Genomic DNA, 19579 nt, shown 5'->3' with positions numbered 1-19579 from the left:
TGCCTGTCCATGTAAGGAAGTTCTCAACATCAGCTCCCAGGCCTGGCTTGAGTTTAAAGTTCTGACTCCTCAGAACTGGCCACTTAAGCAAAGTAATTTTACTCTCAGTTTCTGTCATCCTGGAGACACAAGCACAGACACTTTCTTGGCCTTGGACAATTGTTCACCAGCAAAGCAGTAGGTATCCACTACCTTCACAGAACTTGAACTCAGCAGGTCAAGCAGCACCTCTTGGGGGGGGGGGGGGTGAGAATTGTCAATGTTTGGGCTTGAAACCCTGCATCAGGACTAGAGTGGAGGGGGGAAATAGCTGATGTAAAGCGAAGTGTGGTAAGACAGAGGCCTTTGGGGGGGGAGGGGGTGGAGATGTGAAGAGCAAACGGAACCAGAACCAGATGTGGGAGTGACTTTCATCTCTCCCCTACCTGGTTCAATCGGCCTGTTATTCCGTTATCCTTTATCCATCCACCTATCAGCCCTATCCCACCATATGCCCTCTTATTCTGACCATCTCCTCTGATACAGGGTTTTAAAAAATGTTCAACTCCTTTCCCCCTCCCACAGATGCTGCCTGACATTGAGTATTTCCAGTAGATTTTTAACTTCAGCATCTGCAGTCTCTGGTAAATCCTTTAGGTTCTGTGACCCAGCAAACTGGGTGGCCTGATCTGCACCACAGGTATGGGTTGTTCACATGGTCTCTTCCCACCCCACCCACAGCCCGAATGCTTCGTCACTGCACCACCCACCATGCTTGTTCCCTCTTCTAAATGCAGAGGCGGAAGATGGCAGGATCTAGGCAGCATCCCTAGTTCCTCTCCCCGGGCTCCTGCTGTTTCAGATACTATCCACTCCAATCAAAAGAGGATGGGCCAAACACAAGTGAGCAGCAGAGAACCAGTGAGTCACACGTGGCAAACAAGGTACTTTATTCATTCAACGTCAGCACAATACAGCGGAGCAAGTGGATAAAGTAGGGTGAGGGAAGTGGAGGTGCCCTGGTTATGGAGAAGGAGCTTGGCTTTGGAGGGGGGTGCCTCACTTTTTCTCTGGGCTCTGCCGGGTATAGTGGGGGGGGCAGGGGAGTGCGTCTTGCATTGGCACAGATGAGCTGGCCTGCATGTGCAAGTTCGTGAATGACCCCACCTCCCTAATGTCTCCTGCACGACAACCTGGCCAAGTGTTGGCCGGTGCGGAGGACTCGACAAAAATGAGGCTGCGTATGGAGCCAACCCCAATTTTATTGTCCAGAGGATGGTTGAGCAAGAGAGGTTCCTCTTATCTGTTTTTCCGTTAGAGAGTTGTCCACATACTTTGAAACAACGGGCAGAATCGCTATTTGATAATACAAAGTGCTCATAAACTGCTGAATGACAAAATCTCAGATAAATGAAAAGTCACAGTGATAATTTGTTCAGTGACGACACTGGGTGAAATCATCTTTATCTTTGCATCTTCTACATCCAGTTGAGAGAGCAATTTGACAGGGTGGTGCTCCCTCACTACTGCACTGGAGGGAGGTCTGGGAATCAGCTCCACGGCTGCTAACACGGCAGTGCAGATACTGCTGTGAATGTGTGGTACAGCTCACCACTGATAGTTCACTAAACCCTTAAATAATGATTAGCATGCAAGGAACTATTTCCCAAAGGCAAAACCTTTCATAGGTCTAATTCCTACACAGAGCAAACACAAAGGAATTTCTTTCGCAATTCCCACAACAGCCCTGCTCCTGGAGTTAACCAGTGTGATGAGGGAGGATTGGCTAGAAGACATTTTAAGGAACGAGGAGGGCCAGGAACCAGAGGGACAATCCTGCACTACTGTTCCTGAGAATGAGGCTGCCACAATCGCCAGTGTTTGTGATGAGTGGAGAGGGGGTGGGGGAACCACCTCCACAGATCATTCTCTTTACTCCTTCAGCACTTCGGGAAAGCAGCCTCATTTTGAGCCTGGATGGTAAGTTTGGTTCATCATGCCAGGCAACCAGAAGTGTTCCTGGAATTCTCCAGTGTAACTCCCTCATCGAGCTGCAGCCTGGGAAAATGGCCACTTCTGCTCCACCATCTACCCATTTCTATTAAGTCTGCCCTGATCTCATTTTCCATTCTCCCTGCAGATTGTACCACTGCTCACATGGGGCAATTTACAGTGGCCAATTAACTGACCATTCTGCTCACATTAGGTACAGGAGTGGTGGAATGGTGGTGGTGGGGAAGGAAGGGCGCGAGAATGGGACAGGGTGGGACATCTCACACCCAGATTGATGGGAATTGTTCTCCTTTTGCCCCTTCAGTGTGGCCAGAATGAAGAGCATGCCCATGATTGGCTGCTTGCCTTCATTCATCCATCCACTGGAATATGAGGAATAACCTATGCATGGGCAATGCCCCAGTACCACAAGAACTCAGGCATGGAACTCCAGATCTTCTTCAAGCTTTTCCTTACAGCATCTGAAATCCAAGCATGCTACTTCCTAGCTGAGACTGACCTTGACAGGATAACTAAACCCCTTGGGTGTGAGCTGGTCATTTGAATCGGCGCAGCCTCATTATGTATATATAGTTCATTCTGTGGAGTCAGGTTATGAGGAGCTGTGATAAAATCCGACACCATCTCCTCAAATCCATGTGGGCCCAAGTCTCCAACCATGATGTTGTCTGGAAAAAGGGGGCACGAGGCAAGTCTAACACAATAAACCAAGCAACAGGAGGATTAAAGGCATCTGGGGCACTCTAGTAGAGATGCCAGGATTGCTTTAGCAGTTTATATTGAAAGGCACCTCCACTGTCAGCAAGAAGTCAAAGGTCACTTTCCAGGAAATACTGTTATTTCACTTCCTGTTGTAGGCACCATTGTTCCAAAAGCTACGACTGAGGAAACTTACTTGTATAACAAATGCATTCCAGTTAAACATCAGAACAGTGATCTCATTAGCAAGTACAAAGCAAAGAGCATTTTATGTACAATTATTTCATCTTATGGTTAAAAAGGCATTTTTATAAATATCTGTATATGTTTACAGCCAAATGGAGCCACTGGTGACCAAGGGGTGGGGCGGGGGGGGGGGAGGTAACATTTATTGGAAAGCAAAAATATACATTGCAGCATGAAGGAGAGATTGGAGTAAGGTAATGCTTGGAGCATTTGTTCCCTGGGACACTGGGCATTGAATGCTGTGCAGAGATAATAAACAGCGTTGCTGAATAGGAACAGAGGTGGGTTTTATAATTGGGGAAGGGAGGGGCAAATATGGTTGAACAACAGTGTTGGGCTCATAGTCAAACTGGTCTATTTGTGAGGTGGAGGGAGAGGCGGGGGCACCTTAGGTTTGAATCTCCAGTTGGCTGTGTTGAAGGGATTGCCTCAGGTTATGTGCATAGCTGAAATACACCACAGACGAGATTGAACCTGTACTGACTGGTTAGATAGGGCCGAGGCCATTCAGCTCTTATCTGTTCTGCCTTTCAATTAGCAGACATGCACTTTATACTTGTCAAACCCATTCTGTTTTCATAACTCTTAATGTAATATACCAAGAGAAAAAATAAATCTTAGTTTTGAAATTTTCAACAGATTCCCATCTTTGTGAGAGACTGTTCTGGCATTCCACTTCCCTTTCTATGATGAAGTAGTTGCTTAGCTACCCTGACTCAAGTTTACCCTTTAGTTATCTTGTCTGTCAGGTAGTTTCTGGTATTTTGTACTGAGCAGAATGTTTGATGCATCCTGGCTTGATAATTAACCCTCTGTCTTACTCTGGTGAGCTGGACCAGTCTGTCTTGGACCAATCTATCCTACCTGTCCACCATTTTAATGGTAAATTCTCCAACCCAGATAAGGGGAGAGGAGTGGGTGCTGACAACAGGTTGAAGGATCCAGTGGTTTCAGTAACTTTGATGGGAACCCATTAACTGAATCCATTAAAAGGTTGGAGTTTTGGGGGTGGGTGGGTGAGAACGTGGCCACAACAGGAGAATGTGGAGTGGTTGGTTGTTTCAGGCCTGAAAATTCCCAGCCTTTCTCCAATTCCCATTGGCTCCCTGGGCAGATGTGCTTCGTCATTGAGAGAAGTCCAGAGTTCAGGGTCTGGGCAGCTAAAAGGGTAAAACATTGGGGAGAGAAAGGGGTTAGAATTCAAGGGATGTGTCTTTGTTCTAGCTTAAGGAGTTTTAGAGGTGGGGGGAAGGAATGTCTGGGTGGATGAGTGGCCAGTTGGGGAGCTTCTTTGGGACAGGGACTGGATGGGTATGAAAGGAATACTAAATGACTAAGGATATGAGAATGACATTGAGTGAATATGGAGGTAATATAGAATGTTTGAGGGTGCTTAAGCTCAACACCAAGCTGAGAGTGAATGTAGGTATACAATTGGTGCATGCTTCACAGCTGAACGGTGAAGCTGATTACTGTGCCACACCCTGAGTCCTCCAATGAGATCAGCCATTTATTCAATACCGCAACATCTGGACCTTTCCTTTTGAGATTCAATGTATTCATGGATGTGGAATTTGGGCTCATTGGGTTGATTGGCAGATCTGTGCTTCAGTTCCCTGGAAGGAAACAGTAAGTCGGTTACTTCACACCTGACTGGGTTCAGTTTACTACCAACCCCATGACTGGTTTCTAGCAAAGGCTCTTCCTGAGACCATCCTCTGTTGGTGCAGACAGTGGGGAGTTGAGGCATTTGTCAAAACCAGTTGGGCAACATATGTGCCAGGTGGAAATAGATGGAGAGGTAGCAGGGGAAGTTTAATACTGGGAAACGTGAATGTTAGATTTTGTTGGTCAGAGTGAGAAGGGACAATGTGAACTAGAGGTCGTAACTGGAAGTGAAGCTGAATATGCAGTTTGTTATAATTGTTAGGGTGGTTGAGAAAGTTGTTCAGAAAGTGCACATAGTAGTGGACTCTACTCATACAGGCAAGAACAAGGAGGTCAGTATAACCCTTTATTGAATACTGGTTCATCCACAGCCATAGTATGATAACACATTAAACACCAGAGGGACTCAGCAGGCCAGGCAGCTTCTATGGAGGGAAGAGACCCTTCATCGAAGTTAACATCAGTGTTCCTCCAGCATTTTGTGTGTGTGTTGCTCAAGATTTCCAGCATCTGCTGAATCATTTGTCTCCATTGGAGTATGGTGTTTAGTTCTGTGTGCTACACATAAAGGTGGCAAGGCTTTCAGGGAATATTAACTAATACTTCCAGGGATGAGGAAATTTATTGGGATAGTTTGGAGAAATTGTGATTGGCCTCCTTGGAACAGAGGAAGTAGCAGGGAGATTTGGTGTTTCACATTGTGATTGTTACAAAAAAGACAAAGCTGTTGCATTGGTGGGAAGTTCAAATGAAAGTGATTGGTCAAAGATTGAAAAGTAATACAATTCTTAGGAAAACCATTGGTCTGGAATGTATTGCTAGGGATTCTGGAGGCAGGCTCAATTGTGGTATTCAAAATGTTACTGAATAAATATCAGAACTGAAAGAACTTTCAGGGCTGAGAGGAGGGGGAGTGGGACTATCAGGAATGTTCTCATGTAGAGGTTGTACGGTCTCCCCTGTTCCAAACATTCTCTGAACCCATCTATGCCCTTAGATATCCCCAGAGCAACTCGGGTTCATCAGTAAAAACTACAACACAGCCCCTATCACAAACATAATTTATATAAAAACTTACTTTGCTACAGCAAGGAATGCTAGTTCAACATTGATGCCTGTTTTGGCACTGGTCTCTATAAAAGGAACACCATACTCCTGCAGGTCAGAAACAAGGAACTCATTATTTTGTAATCAGTATTACCAACTGTATACCACACCCTAGTGAAAATATCACTGTACGTATCTCTCATTAGTGTAGATATCATAGTGTATTTCCTTCTATATATTTGTTGATGAGAGGACAACATCAGTGGTAAGAATTGGACATCCTTCCCCAACTACCTTCTACCTTCGCCACAGAAATTAGCCAATGTGTAAGCTCCTATTTTGCAGGGTTCAGTAATGGGCCATCAATGCTTCTCATGACCAAATAGACCAAGGAAGTACTTGCAAGAGCAGTTAATGCTGTAAGAAGCATAACAGCCAATTCTAGACAGTGAGATCCCGAAAACAGAAAATATGCAATGTTATTGATCCTGGTTGGAAGGGTCCTCTACTTCAAAAGACGCAATGGCAGCTTGTCAGCCCTCACAGTGATCTCAACTTCGTATCTGACCTGACCGACAATGTAGAGCACAGAAAAAGGCTGTTGAGCCCATTTCAACCACGTCAACCAAGATCCCATTTGCCCCACACCCCTCTACCTTTCCCGTCCACGTACTTGTCTAAGTGCCTTTTAAATGTTGTTAATTTATCAGCCTCAACCACCAGCTTATTCCATGTACTGACTATTCTGTAGGTGAAAAAACTGCACCTCAGGTACCCATTAAACTCTCCCCTTGCACCTTAAATCTAAATCTATGCCCTTAGTTCTCAGCTCCCCAACCCTGGGGAAAACACTGCAAAGTTCAAAGTAAATTCATTATGAAAGTACATTTATGTCACCATATACAGCCCCCAGAGATTTATTTTCTTTCGGGCAATCACTGTAAGTACAAGAAACACAATAGAATCAGTGTAAGACTGCATCCAACAGGATAAACAACTAATGTGCAAAAGACAACAAACTACAAATACCCAAGAAAGAAAAGGAAACAAAACATATTGAGAACATGAGATGAAGAGTCCTTGAAAATGAGCCATGTTGGGCCAAGTGAAGTTATCCCTCTGGTTCAGGAGCTAATGGTTGAGTAACTGGATGAGTAATGGTTCAGGAATAACTAATTCCTGAACCTGCTGGTGTGGTCCTGAGGCTCCTGTACCTTCCTCCTGATGGCAGCAGTGAGAAGCAAGCATAGCCTGGATAATGGACGCTGCTTTCCTGTGATAGCACTCTCTGTAAACGTGCTCAATGATGGACTGGGCCATTTCCATTACTTTTTGCAGGCTTTTCTGTTCAAGGGCATTGCTGTTTCGATATCAGAACACAATGTAACCAGTGAATATACTCTCCACCTCACATCTATAGAAGTTTTTCAAAGTTTTAGATGACATGCTGAATCTTTGCAAACTTTTAAGCAAGTAGAGGTGCTGCTCTGCTTCCTTCATAATGGCACTTCCAGCAAATTCCTTACTGGAGACAAGGAATTTAAAGTTGCTGACCTTCTTCACTTCTAGTTCTCTGATGAGGACTGGCTCATGGACCTCTGGTTTTGTCCCCCTGAAGTCAATAACCAGCTCCTAGGTCTAGCTAATATTGTGTTGTTGTGGCACCACTCATCTCCCTCCTCCTATATGCTAAGTCATCACCACCCTTAATTAGGCCTAAGACAGTGTATTGTGTATAGAATTAGAATTGTGCTTCGCCTCACAATTATAAATATCAGGTGAGGAGAGAGGGGCTAAAGTGGCAATGTCATTGCCAATCCAAACTGACTCGGATCTTCAAGTGAGGAAATCAAGGATCCAATTGTCCAAAGAGAAATTTAGATCCAGGTTTTGAAGTTTATTGATTAATTTTGAGGAGATGATAATATTGAATTGCTGAGCTGTAGTTAAGGAGGAGCATCCTGATGTATTAATCTTCAATGTCCAAATGTTCCAGGGATGAGTGAAAAGCCAATCAAATGGCATCCACTGTTGACTTGCTGTGCAGGTAGACAAACTGGAGCAGATTCAAGACACTTCTCAGGCAGGAGTTGATTATGTTTCAGCATTAACCTCTCAAAGCACTTCATCACGGTTGACGTCAGTGCCACTGGATGATCGTCATTGAGGCAGGTTACCACATTCTGCTTTGACACCAGTATAATTGAAGCCTGCATTGAAGCAGGTGGATAGTTCAGATTTCCAAATCAGGAGTTTAAAGGTATCAATGAACACTCCATCCAGTTGATCAGACAGGTCTTTAGTACTGTTGACACCTTGGTGTCATTTGGTTTCACTTTGTAGGAGGTGATAGCATTCAAGTCCAGTTACAGCTGTTGATCACCCTCCAATGATTCAAGTTTGGTCTGGAATTGCCACTTTGCATGTGAGATGGCTTTCCAGAGATTGTACCTGGACCTCCTGTAACTTTGTTGGTCACCAGTGACCTGGCCCTCAGTGGACTGCAGATCTCACAGTTCATCCAGGGCTTCTGGTTAGGGAAGATTCTGAATGATTTTGTAGGGATGCACTTGTATTTATAAAGTCTGCGACAACCATGGTGTATTTGTTCAGATCCTCTGATGATTCCTTGAACACAGCCCAGTCCACTTACTCGAAGCAGTCTAGCTGTTCCCCTGCCTCCCATGACCAGCTCTTTGTTGTTCTTGCTTCACCTTTCTGTGCTCCTTATGAACTTATACACTACTGTAAGATTACCCCTCATTCTCCTACAGTCTAATTAAACAAAGTCCTAGCCTGATCACCCTATCTCTGTAATTCAGCCCATCTAGTCCTGCACCATCTACATAAATCTTTCCTACAGCGGAATGACTAAAATTGAATACAATATTCCAAATGGGGCCTCATCCTCTTCTTGCACACAACATCCCAATATCTCGACTCAGTGCCCCAACTGATGTGGGCCAGCATGCTAAAAATCTTCACCACTACCCTGTCTACCAGCAATGCCTCTTTCAGAGAACCCTGTACTTGTCTTACCAGGGTTTGCATTTTACAGCACTCTCCAAAGGGCTACCATTCAATGTGAGTCCTATCCTCATTTGACTTAGTCATAGTAATCGAGTACTACTGTACAGAAACAGGTCTTTCAGCCCATCTAGTCTGGTCTTCTGCCTAGTCCTATCTACCTGCACTTGGGCCTTAGCCTGGCATATCTCTCTCATCTATGTTCCTATCCAAATTTATCTTAAATGTTATAATTGAATGCACATCTGACACCTCTGCTGATAGCTTGTTCCTCACTCGCACCACCTTCTGAGTGAAGAAGTTCCCCCTCAGATTCTAGTCTCACCTAACCTCAGAGGAAAAAGCCTGCATGCATTCACCCTTATACTCTTTAATCTTGAATGCCTCTGTAAGACCTCCCCTCATTCTCCTCCCCCATAACTCAGATCCTTAATTCCTGGCAACAACACCTTGCACTTATCTGAATTAAACTCTGTTTGCCATTCCTCAGACCACTTAACCAAGTGATGTAGATCCCTCTGTAAATCCTGATAATTATCTTCAATGCCTCTGACACCCATGAACTTACTAACCAGGTACCTCTCACATTCAGGTTTCCCAGTCTGCGGCTTGTACTCAAGAATCTGCATCTGAAAATTGAACCCAGTATCCCCCCCCCCTTTGTTCACCTTTCCCATCTCATCCACTCCCTCCTCCTGTTACCTAGATCCATTCTCCACCATGACCTGGTAGCACCCACCCACCTATCCAACTGAGTTCCTATCTCTTGGCCTAACTTTCCTCTCCCTTCCACCTCCATCTGCCCACCTCTCCTAGTTCCAGCTATCACCTCCCAGTCCTGTCTCATCCACCCCTCTCACTAGCTACACCCTCAGCCATGATGCATGGCCTCCACCTGAAACATCAATGCCTTTGAACGGAAAAGCTTACGAAAGGTAGTGGATTTGGCTCAGAATATTACAGTACAGCCCCCCCCCCCCCCCTCCCTAAGCATTGAGCAGATCTACATGAAATGCTGTCATAGGAAAGCAGCATCCACTGCCCAGGCCACCCTCTTCTCACTGCTGCCATCAGGTAGATGGTACAGGAGCCTCCGGTCTCACACCACACGGTTTCAGAACAATTCCTACCCCACTACTATCAGGCTTTTGAACAAAAGGGAATAATTACACTCAACTTTACTCACCCCATCACTGAAATGTTTCCAGAACCAATGATCTCACTTCAAGGACTCTTCATCTCATTATCTCATGTTCTCATTATTTATTGCTATTTATTTATATTTGCATTGGCATTGTTCATTTTGGGTGATCTTTCATTAATCCTGTTATAGTTACAATTCTATCGAGTTTGCTGAGTATGCCCACAAGAAAATAAATCTCAAGAGTTGTGTATATGTACTTTGATAATAAAATTTACTTTGAACTCTGAAACACCTTTTTCCCTTCACAGATGCTACTCAACTTGCTGGGTTCCTCCAGCAGTTTATTTTCTACTCCAGATTCCAGTACTGAAGTCTCTTGTGTTTCTATGGAAATGAGAGATAAGGTCAGGATGGAAGGCAGTTAAATTAACTTTACCCTGGCCAGTCTCTCTCCTTCTTCTCTCTTGATGGCTCTCTCACTGGTTATGTCAGCCTGTAACAATAAAACAAAATGGTTCTGGGTGGCTGTCGACTATTTTAACAGTAAGTTTTCCTGAGACTTAAAAGTCAGCTGGAGTAGGACTAATTTAAGCAGGTGGTCCCAGTGCATGATTCACAAAAGGAGAGTATGCAGGTATAGCAAGTAATTAAGAAACTGAACAGAAATGTATCATTTATTGCTAATATCTGAATATAAAGATAATTGTAAAGGATATATATAAGGCTACAACTGGAATTCTGCATATTGTATTGGTCTGGGTATTTAAGAATGAATCTTAATACAGTGGCAGCAATTCAAAGATGGTTAACGATGTCACCCAGGACAGGAGATACAGGCACCTGAAGGCACACACTCCATATTTTAAGCACAACTTCTTTCCCTCTGCTAGCAGATTTCTGAATGGACAATGAACCAAACCATGAATGCTACCTCACTATTTTTGCTCTTTTTTGTACTATTATTCAATATTTAAATATATTTCTTATTGTAATTTGTAGCTTTTTTGCATATTGCAGTCCTGCTGCTGTAAAACCACAACTTTCATGACATGTCAGTGATATTAAACCTGATTTTGGTTCTGATTCAGACAGATACATGGAATAGATGGCAGCAGTCTGGGCTTGGATTGGATAGAGTTGTTTAGAGGAGTTGATTTAAGGCATTGAGGCATTTTGACCAAGTGGATGTGGAAGGGTCATTTCCTCTTAGGGGAGAATTTAGAACCGAGACCCTGATTAAAAAGGAGTCATCCATTTAAGTTGCAGATAAGGAATTTTGTTTTTCTCTGTCAGGACTATGAGTCTTTGAAACTATCTTCCTTAAAGGGTGGTGAAGCACACTATTTGATGTCTTTAATGGTAGAGGTAGATAGATCTTAATATACAAGAGCATAGATAAGATGGGATTGTGCACAAGGTTCAGACCCACCATAGAATGATTGAATGGACGAGCAGGCTAGATGCTCCCAATGGCCTACTCCTGCTCCGAGTCCTGTGCGTCTCCTGCTCCCTGTGTCCGTGCTCTGCGTCTCCTGCTCCGAGTCCTGTGTCCGTGCTCTGCGTCTCCTGCTCCGAGTCCTGTGTCCGTGCTCTGCGTCTCCTGCTCCGAGTCCTGTGCCCGTGCTGTGCATCTCCTGCTCCCTGTGTCCGTGCTCTGCGTCTCCTGCTCCGAGTCCTGTGTCCGTGCTGTGCGTCTCCTGCTCCCTGTGTCTGTGCTCTGCGTCTCCTGCTTCGAGTCCTGTGTCCGTGCTGTGCGTCTCCTGGTCCCTGTGTCTGTGCTCTGCGTCTCCTGCTCCCTGTGTCTGTGCTCTGCGTCTCCTGCTCCCTGTGTCTGTGCTCTGCGTCTCCTGCTCCGAGTCCTGTGTCTGTGCTCTGTGTCTCCTGCTCCGAGTCCTGTGTCTGTGCTCTGCGTCTCCTGCTCCGAGTCCTGTGTCCGTGCTGTGCGTCTCCTGCTCCCTGTGTCTGTGCTCTGCGTCTCCTGCTCCGAGTCCTGTGTCTGTGCTCTGCGTCTCCTGCTCCCTGTGTCTGTACTCTGCGTCTCCTGCTCCCTGTGTCTGTGCTCTGAGTCTCCTGCTCCGAGTCCTGTGTCCGTGCTCTGCGTCTCCTGCTCCCTGTGTCTGTGCTCTGCGTCTCCTGCTCCCTGTGTCTGTGCTCTGCGTCTCCTGCTCCCTGTGTCTGTGCTCTGCGTCTCCTGCTCCGAGTCCTGTGTCTGTGCTCTGCGTCTCCTGCTCCGAGTCCTGTGTCTGTGCTCTGTGTCTCCTGCTCCGAGTCCTGTGTCTGTGCTCTGCGTCTCCTGCTCCGAGTCCTGTGTCTGTGCTCTGCGTCTCCTGCTCCCTGTGTCTGTGCTCTGCGTCTCCTGCTCCCTGTGTCTGTGCTCTGTGTCTCCTGCTCCGAGTCCTGTGTCTGTGCTCTGTGTCTCCTGCTCCGAGTCCTGTGTCTGTGCTCTGCGTCTCCTGCTCCCTGTGTCCGTGCTCTGCGTCTCCTGCTCCGAGTCCTGTGTCCGTGCTCTGCGTCTCCTGCTCCGAGTCCTGTGTCTGTGCTCTGCGTCTCCTGCTCCGAGTCATTTGTCTGTGTGCTCTGTGCTGGTGCCTGTGGCTATTTTGTGTTGAAGCAGAGAAAAAGACAGCAAAAAAGATGGAGGGCTAAAAATAGTTTGGAGTAAAAACAGAAAGATAGATGAGGTAAAGTAGAGAGATTCCATTGCCTAATCTGACCTTTGAGAGATTGGATAAATTGGATTTAAAAATGACTTCAAGCCACTTTGTCTTCAGACAGTACCTCATTATTACTAGGAGAGTGATGATCTATGCATATTGATCAGGTTATTTAATAACCTGAGTGAACTTTCTTTGAAGGGGTAGGCGTAGTGATGTCAAGATGTCAAGCTGTCTGGGTGTGGCACCAAGGACAGATAGTAAAACTGAAATCAATGGGCGATCAGTGGTCGGAGTTAAAACAGAGAAAGATGGTTGTGGTTGTTAGTGGTTAATCATCCCAACCGTGGGATCTTCCTCCAGGAATGCTGTGATCTAGGGCCTTCCATCTTCAGCAACTCCAACAGTGACCTCTTTCTATCACGAGTTCAGAAGTGGATGATAACATTACATTAATTTCCATTTGCAACTGTTCAGCAAACGAATGGTCAACGCCTGCATGCACAGGACTGGAACAATATCCGGGGTAGCTGACAGGTGCCACAGAAATAGCAGACAATGACCATGTGCAACAAATGAGAGTCTGACCCACTACATGATATCCCATGGCATCACAAAGGCTTAAGTAGCACACACAAAATGCTGGAGGAACTCAGCAGGCCGGGCAGCATCCATGGAGCAGTTAACATTTCCAGCTGAGAACCTTCAGCAGGACTGGCAAGGAAGGGGAGAAGTCAGAATAAGAAGGTGGGTGGGGGAGGGGTGGAAGAAGCACAAGGTGGCAGGTGATATGTCAGCCCGGGAAGGGGAGGGATGAAGTTGATTGGTGAAATGGCCTGAGAAGGGGGAGTCTGATAGGAGAGGACAGAAGACCATGGAAGAAAGGGAAGGGAGAGGAGTACCAGAGGGATGTGATAGGCAGGTGAGAGAGGGAAACAGGAATGGTGAATGGTGGAGGGGGGTGGGGGCAATTACCAGAAGTTCGGGGTCGATATTCATGCCATCAGGTTGGAGGCTACCTAGATGTAATATAAAGTGTTGATCCTCCAACCTGAGTGTGGCCTCATTGTGGCAGTAGAGGAGGCCACGGACTGTCATGTCGGAATGAGACTGGGAAGTTAACTTGAAATGGGTGGCCACTGGGAGATTCTGCTTTTTGTGGTGAATCCCACATAAATTCAACTACATAACTACCATGGAAAAGGTGACAGGCAGGGAATCCTGTGAAGACTGATGCTCCAAGGCCTTACCCCCAACCTCAAGGCATGTCAGGAATGTGGTGGAATATCATCCACTTGCATGCATGAATACAGCTCCAACAACCTTCAGAAAGATCAGTGCCACACTGGACAAAGCACCATTCACTATCCTATACATTCCATCACCACAGATCTGCAGCATGCACCATCTACAAAACACCAGGCATTTCTAAACCTACGGAGTTTCCTCTCCAAGATGCATGCCATCTTCACTTGGAAGAATGTCACTGTTCTCCCTTTGTTGCTGGGACTATCTCCCCACTGTGGGAGCACCTTCACCTGAGGGAATTCAGCATGTCAAGAAGGTAGCTCACCACCACCTTCTCAGGGCGACTGTGGATGGGTAATAAATGCTGGCCTTGCCAGCGATGCACCAATCCTGAGAGATGAATATATAACAACAGAATGACACTGTGTGTGGGGGAAAAAACTGTGAGGGGCAGTTTGTGAAGTATGGAGAGACAGCTGAAGTATGACAGACAGCCAATGAGTGACAGGTGGCAAAATGATGAACTGGCTTACTATTGTCACATTCATTTAGCGGCTGCTTCATGAAGTACTAGAACCCAGTGTGGTCTTCTGCTGCCGTAGTTCAACCATTTCAAGGTTCAACGTGTTATGTATTCAGAGATGCTCTTCTGCATACCATTGTAACACATGCTTATTTGAGTTACGTTTGCCTTCTTGTCAGCTTGAACCAGTCTGGCCCTTCTCGGAGTTCTCTCTTTAACAAGGCAATTTTCCTCCCAATACTGTCACTCACTGGATGCTTTTTTGGTTTCTGCACCATTCTCTGTGAACTCTAGAGACTGTCATGTGTAAAAATCTCAGGAGATCAGAAGTTGCTGAGATACTCAAACCACCCCATCTGGCACCAACAATCATTTCACAATCAAATTCATTTAGATCACATTTCTTCCCCATTCTGATGTTTGGTCTGAACAATAACTGAGCCTCTCGACCATATCTACATGCTTTTATGGATTGAGTTGCTACAACATGATTGGCTAATTAGATATCTGTATTAATGTACAGGTGTACCTAATAAAATGACCACTGAGTGTATATCGAGGTCTTGCATATGGACATGTGGTCGATGTTTAAGGATCTCTTGCAGGATGTTAGGGATAAATTTGTTCTGGTGAGGAAGATAAAGAATGGTAGGGTGAAGGAACCATGGGTGACAAGTGAGGTGGAAAATCTAGTCAGGTGGAAGAAGGCAGCATACATGAGGTTTAGGAAGCAAGGATCAGATGGGTCTATTGAAGAATATAGGGTAGCAAGAAAGGAGCTTAAGAAGGGGCTGAGAAGAGCAGGAAGGGGGCATGAGAAGGCCTTGGCAAGTAGGGTAAAGGAAAACCCCAAGACATTCTTCAATTATGTGAAGAACAAAAGGTTGACAGGAGTGAAGATAGGACCAATTAGAGATAAAGGTGGGAAGATGTGCCTGGAGGCTGTGGAAGTGAGTGAGGTCCTCAATGAATACTTCTCTTCGGTATTCACCAATGAGAGTGACCTTGATGACGGTGAGGACAATATGAGTGAGGTTGATGTTCTGGAGCATGTTGATATTAAGGGAGAAGAGCTGCTGGAGTTGTTAAAATACATTAGGACGGATAAGTCCCCAGGGCCTGATGGAATATTCCCCAGGCTGCTCCACGAGGTGAGGGAAGAGATTGCTGAGCCTCTGGCTAGGATCTTTATGCCCTCGTTGTCTACGGGAATGGTACTGGAGGATTGGAGTGAATGTTGTCCCTTTGTTCAAAAAAGGTAGTAGGGATAGTCCGGGTAATTATAGACATGTCTGTGCTGGGAAAGCTGTTGGAAAAGATTCTTAGAGATCGGATCTATGGGCATTTAGAGAATCATGGTCTGATCAAGGACAGTCAGCATGGCTTTGTGAAGAGCAGATTGCATCTAACAAGCCTATTAGAGTTCTTTGAGGAGGTGACCAGGCATATAGATGAGGGTGGTGCAGTGGATGTGATCTACATGGATTATAGTAAGGCATTTGACAAGGTACCACACAGTAGGCTTATTCAGAAAGTCAGAAGGCATGGGATCCAGGGAAGTTTGGCCAGGTGGATTCAGAATTGGCTTGCCTGCAGAAGGCAGAGGGTCGTGGTGGAGGGAGTACATTCAGATTGGAGGGTTGTGACTAGTGGTGCCTGTTCTGGGACCTCTACTTTTTATGATTTTTATTAACGACCTGGATGTAGGGGTAGAAGGGTGGGTTGGCAAGTTTGCAGATGACACAAAGGTTGGTGGTGTTGTGGATAGTGTAGAGGATTGTCGAAGATTGCTGAGAGACATTGATAAGATGCAGAAGTGGGCTGAGAAGTGGCAGATGGAGTTCAACCCAGAGAAGTGTGAGGTGGTACACTTTGGAAGGACAAACTCCAAGGCAGAGTACAAAGTAAATGGCAGGATACTTGGGAGTGTGGAGGAGCAGAGGGATCTGGGTGTACATGTCCACAGATCCCTGAAAGTTGCCTCACAGATAGGGTAGTTAAGAAAGCTGATGGGAGTGTTAGCTTTCATAAGTTGAGGGATAGATTTTTAAGAGTTGCAGGATAATGATGCAGTTCTATAAAACTCTAGTTAGGCCACACTTTGAGTACTGTGTCCAGTTCTGGTCGCCTCACTGTAGGAAGGATGTAGAAGCATTGGAAAGAGTACGGAGGAGATTTACCAGGCTGCTGCCTGGTTTAGAGAGTATGGATTATAATCAGAGATTAAGGGAGCTAGGGCTTTACTCTCCGGAGAGAAGGAGGATGAGAGGAGACATGATAGAGGTATACAAGATATTAGAGGAATAGATAGAGTGGACAGCCAGTGCCTCTTACCCAGGGCACCACTGCTCAGTACAAGAGGACATGGTTTGAAGGTAAGGGGAGGGAAGTTCAAGGGGGGTATTAGAGGAAGGTTTTTCACTCAGAGAGTTGTTGGTGTGTGGAATGCACTGCCTGAGTCAGTGGTGGAGGCAGATACACTAGTGAAATTTAAGAGACTACTAGACAGGTATATGGAGGAATTTAAGTTGGAAGGTTATATGAAAGGCAGGATTTAAGGGTTGGCACAAATTGTGGGCCGAATGGCCTGTACTGTGCTGTATTGTTCTATGTTCTATATTGTCCATGCAGATCAATTCTTTACACCTGTGCATTGAGGTAGTACAAGGGTAAAACTGTAACAGAATGCAGAATAAAGTGTAAGGAGTACAGAGTAAGTTCAGTGCAGACAGACAATAAGGTGCAAGGTCACAAGAAAGACTGTAGGGTCGAATCCATCTTATCATACTAGGGGCCTTATAGCCGTGGCATAGTATGTGTCTTTGAGCCTGGCGGAGCCTGCCTTCAGGGTTTTGCATCTTCTGACTGTTAGGATGGGGGAAAAGGAAAGAACATCTGGAGTGAGAGAGGTCTTTGATTATGCTAGCCTCTTTACTGAGACAATAAGAAATATAGACAGTCTATGGATGGGAGGCTGGTTTCCATGATGTGCTGAGCTGTGTCCATAACTCTCTGCAGTTTCTTGTGGTCAAAGGGAGCGGCTGATGTCAAAAGCAATAGGTGGACACAAACCTGGTGCTGAGTGTTGTAAACATGTAGTAAAGGGTTGGAGGTTTTAGGATGAAGATTGGGAAGACATCAGCAGCACAGTGAGTTTTCTGACCTGGGCACAATCCTGACCTCTTGTCTGGTCAGTGTGGAGTTTTACACACTCTCCCTGTGATGATGTGGACTTTTCCTTGGTGCTCTGCAGGTTGTTCGGCATCTGGCCACTGTAAACTGTCCCCTTGTTTACAGTGAGTTGTAGTTTAACTGATGATTGCAGGTTGGCATGGCCTTGGTAGGCTATAGTCTGTGTGCTATATGCCTGGGGCAGCTTAACAGTGACAATGTGATGGAACTTCACAGGATTCATTGAACCTCCTAATTGCAGTCTCCCTGACACTACAGTGACATTGCTCTTCATCTTCACGCTCTTCCACTTGCACTCCTCGCTTTTTTCCATTGTGCTGCAATGCTATCCATCCACAGCAGAACCAGTGATGTCTGTTGCCCCACTCATTCATAGTCTACAAAGCATCTCAGACCATGTGATCATTGGTAGCTTCTGTGCAACACAAGTTAACTCAACCTCTTCCAGTGGATGTCCCTGACTCACAGGTTGCACCCCTGGTTGTCTTGCACAGACTCAGCCAAGGGGTGACATGTGTGTGCCCATATGGCTGCCTGGCAGCTAATGTTCAGTTCAAACCTGCAGTGCCATTTCTAATTTCAGGATTTTGGAAAGTGAGCTGGCCATACTCAAAATAGTTCAGTGTTGATTCACTTCCAGCTGACTCTGGTCACAAGTTTGAAGAGACAGGCAATGAAAGCAGTAGAATAAGAGGAGAAGGTGGAACAGGAGCAGGACATGTTCATATTGAATGGTGAGGCAGATTTGATTGACTGAATGGCCTACACCCACGCTTGTTTTCTCTGTTTCTATATTTAAGATGACTAATCATCCAGCTTTGTATTTAATTAGACATTAATGTGCTTTCCCGTTGGAAATGATAAAGCAAAGTTGAGGTTCTGGCTGTGACAGTTCATTAAAATTCAATTACACAACACATACCAAAGAAATTAGTACAATACCCACCTTGTTACCTAGCAACATGATGACCACATCCTGTTGTGCATATTCATGTACTTCTGTTAACCAGGCCTGCAAGATTAGACAGATAAAATGTTGAAAATACTCTTATTTAAAAAGATTTTTATCTCCACCAATTAGAAGTTGCGGAGTGGCAGAGGCATCAATGAAGAACACTGAGCATTGTAGAAATGACAGCAATGGTATCGGCAAGGTAGCAGGACCAAGGGTTAGGTATGGGCTGTGGAATAACTGTCTGCTAAATAAACTACTCAGAGTAGGCCCAGTTAGGGTTGGTTAGAGGAAAGCTCCCTGGCATCCTTTCATCAAAATGCTTCTCAGGAAGTGTAAAGGCCCTGTTATATCAAATGGTCCAGAGAAGAGTAGTATCGGTAGATACCGTTCCATCAAATGGCATGGCTCCAGTGCATGATCTATCAGAGACACAGAACATTGTGTTTTATGGGTTAGGTGCAAAGTCACAGCAATGAGTTCGAGGGTAGGAAATCACACACATTAAGGAGTAAAATTTCCTGCTGTCTCATCAAATACTCCTGAAGCAGGTTTAGCTTGGGTCTTACATACAACTAGATATCTAGAAAGCACCAAGGCAGAGTCTTTTCAAGCTTTAAGTTTAGTGTAAAGCAGCAAGAGACACCCTAAAGCACTGTGTGAATGAATAACCAAAGGGGGATGTGGGGGTTGGGATTGTGGGGAAGGAAGGTAACACTTGATTGGTCCTATTCTCTTACGTCTTATCCTCTTGTTCTTAACATACTTGTAGAATGCCTTGGTGTTTTCCTTAATCCAGTCTGCCAAGGCCTTCTCATGGCCCCTTCTGGCTCTCCTAATTTCTTTCTTGAGCTCCTTCCTGCTAGCCTTATAATCTTCTAGCTCTCTAATATTACCTAGCTTTTTGAACCTTTCGTAAGCTCTTCTGTTCTTCTTGACTAGATTTACAACAGCCTTTGTAGGCGCAGTTCCTGTACCCTACCATCCTTTCCCTGTCTCATTGGAACGTACCTATGGTAGGTGATAGGTTAGGACGGGCTGATGGCAGAAGGAACCAGTTGGGCGGGGGGAGGGATGGAAAAGGTGAGAGACCCTGTGTGGACCAATGTAAGTGATCCTCAGAGTGAAGAGGTTTCCCTTCATGTCCCCCTTACATTTTTCACCTTTTACCCTTAACCCATGGCCTC

General features: G+C 45.4%; 1 protein-coding gene across 2 annotated transcripts in view; it reads right to left on the bottom strand.

Moving 5' to 3' along the window:
- Nucleotides 1–364: 364 nt before the first annotated feature.
- The window catches only part of LOC132380216 (ras-related protein Rab-37-like), a 102714-nt gene continuing 83499 nt past the window's right edge, over nucleotides 365–19579 (bottom strand). For both annotated transcript variants that reach the window (XM_059948923.1, XM_059948922.1), the window contains 4 exons: nucleotides 18387–18452; nucleotides 10260–10316; nucleotides 5684–5760; nucleotides 365–4553 (listed from right to left, as the gene is read on the bottom strand). In XM_059948923.1, coding sequence (XP_059804906.1) covers nucleotides 4448–4553; nucleotides 5684–5760; nucleotides 10260–10316; nucleotides 18387–18452 — 306 coding nt within the window. In that variant the 3' untranslated portion in view covers nucleotides 365–4447. The remainder of the gene's footprint in view (nucleotides 4554–5683; nucleotides 5761–10259; nucleotides 10317–18386; nucleotides 18453–19579) is intronic.

This window comes from Hypanus sabinus, chromosome 23 (genome assembly GCF_030144855.1).
Source record: "Hypanus sabinus isolate sHypSab1 chromosome 23, sHypSab1.hap1, whole genome shotgun sequence".
In the NCBI taxonomy this organism is placed as follows: Eukaryota; Metazoa; Chordata; class Chondrichthyes; order Myliobatiformes; family Dasyatidae; genus Hypanus; species Hypanus sabinus.
The sequence above is the reverse complement of the archived record's forward strand: the minus strand, read 5'-3'. Positions and strand labels throughout refer to the sequence as shown.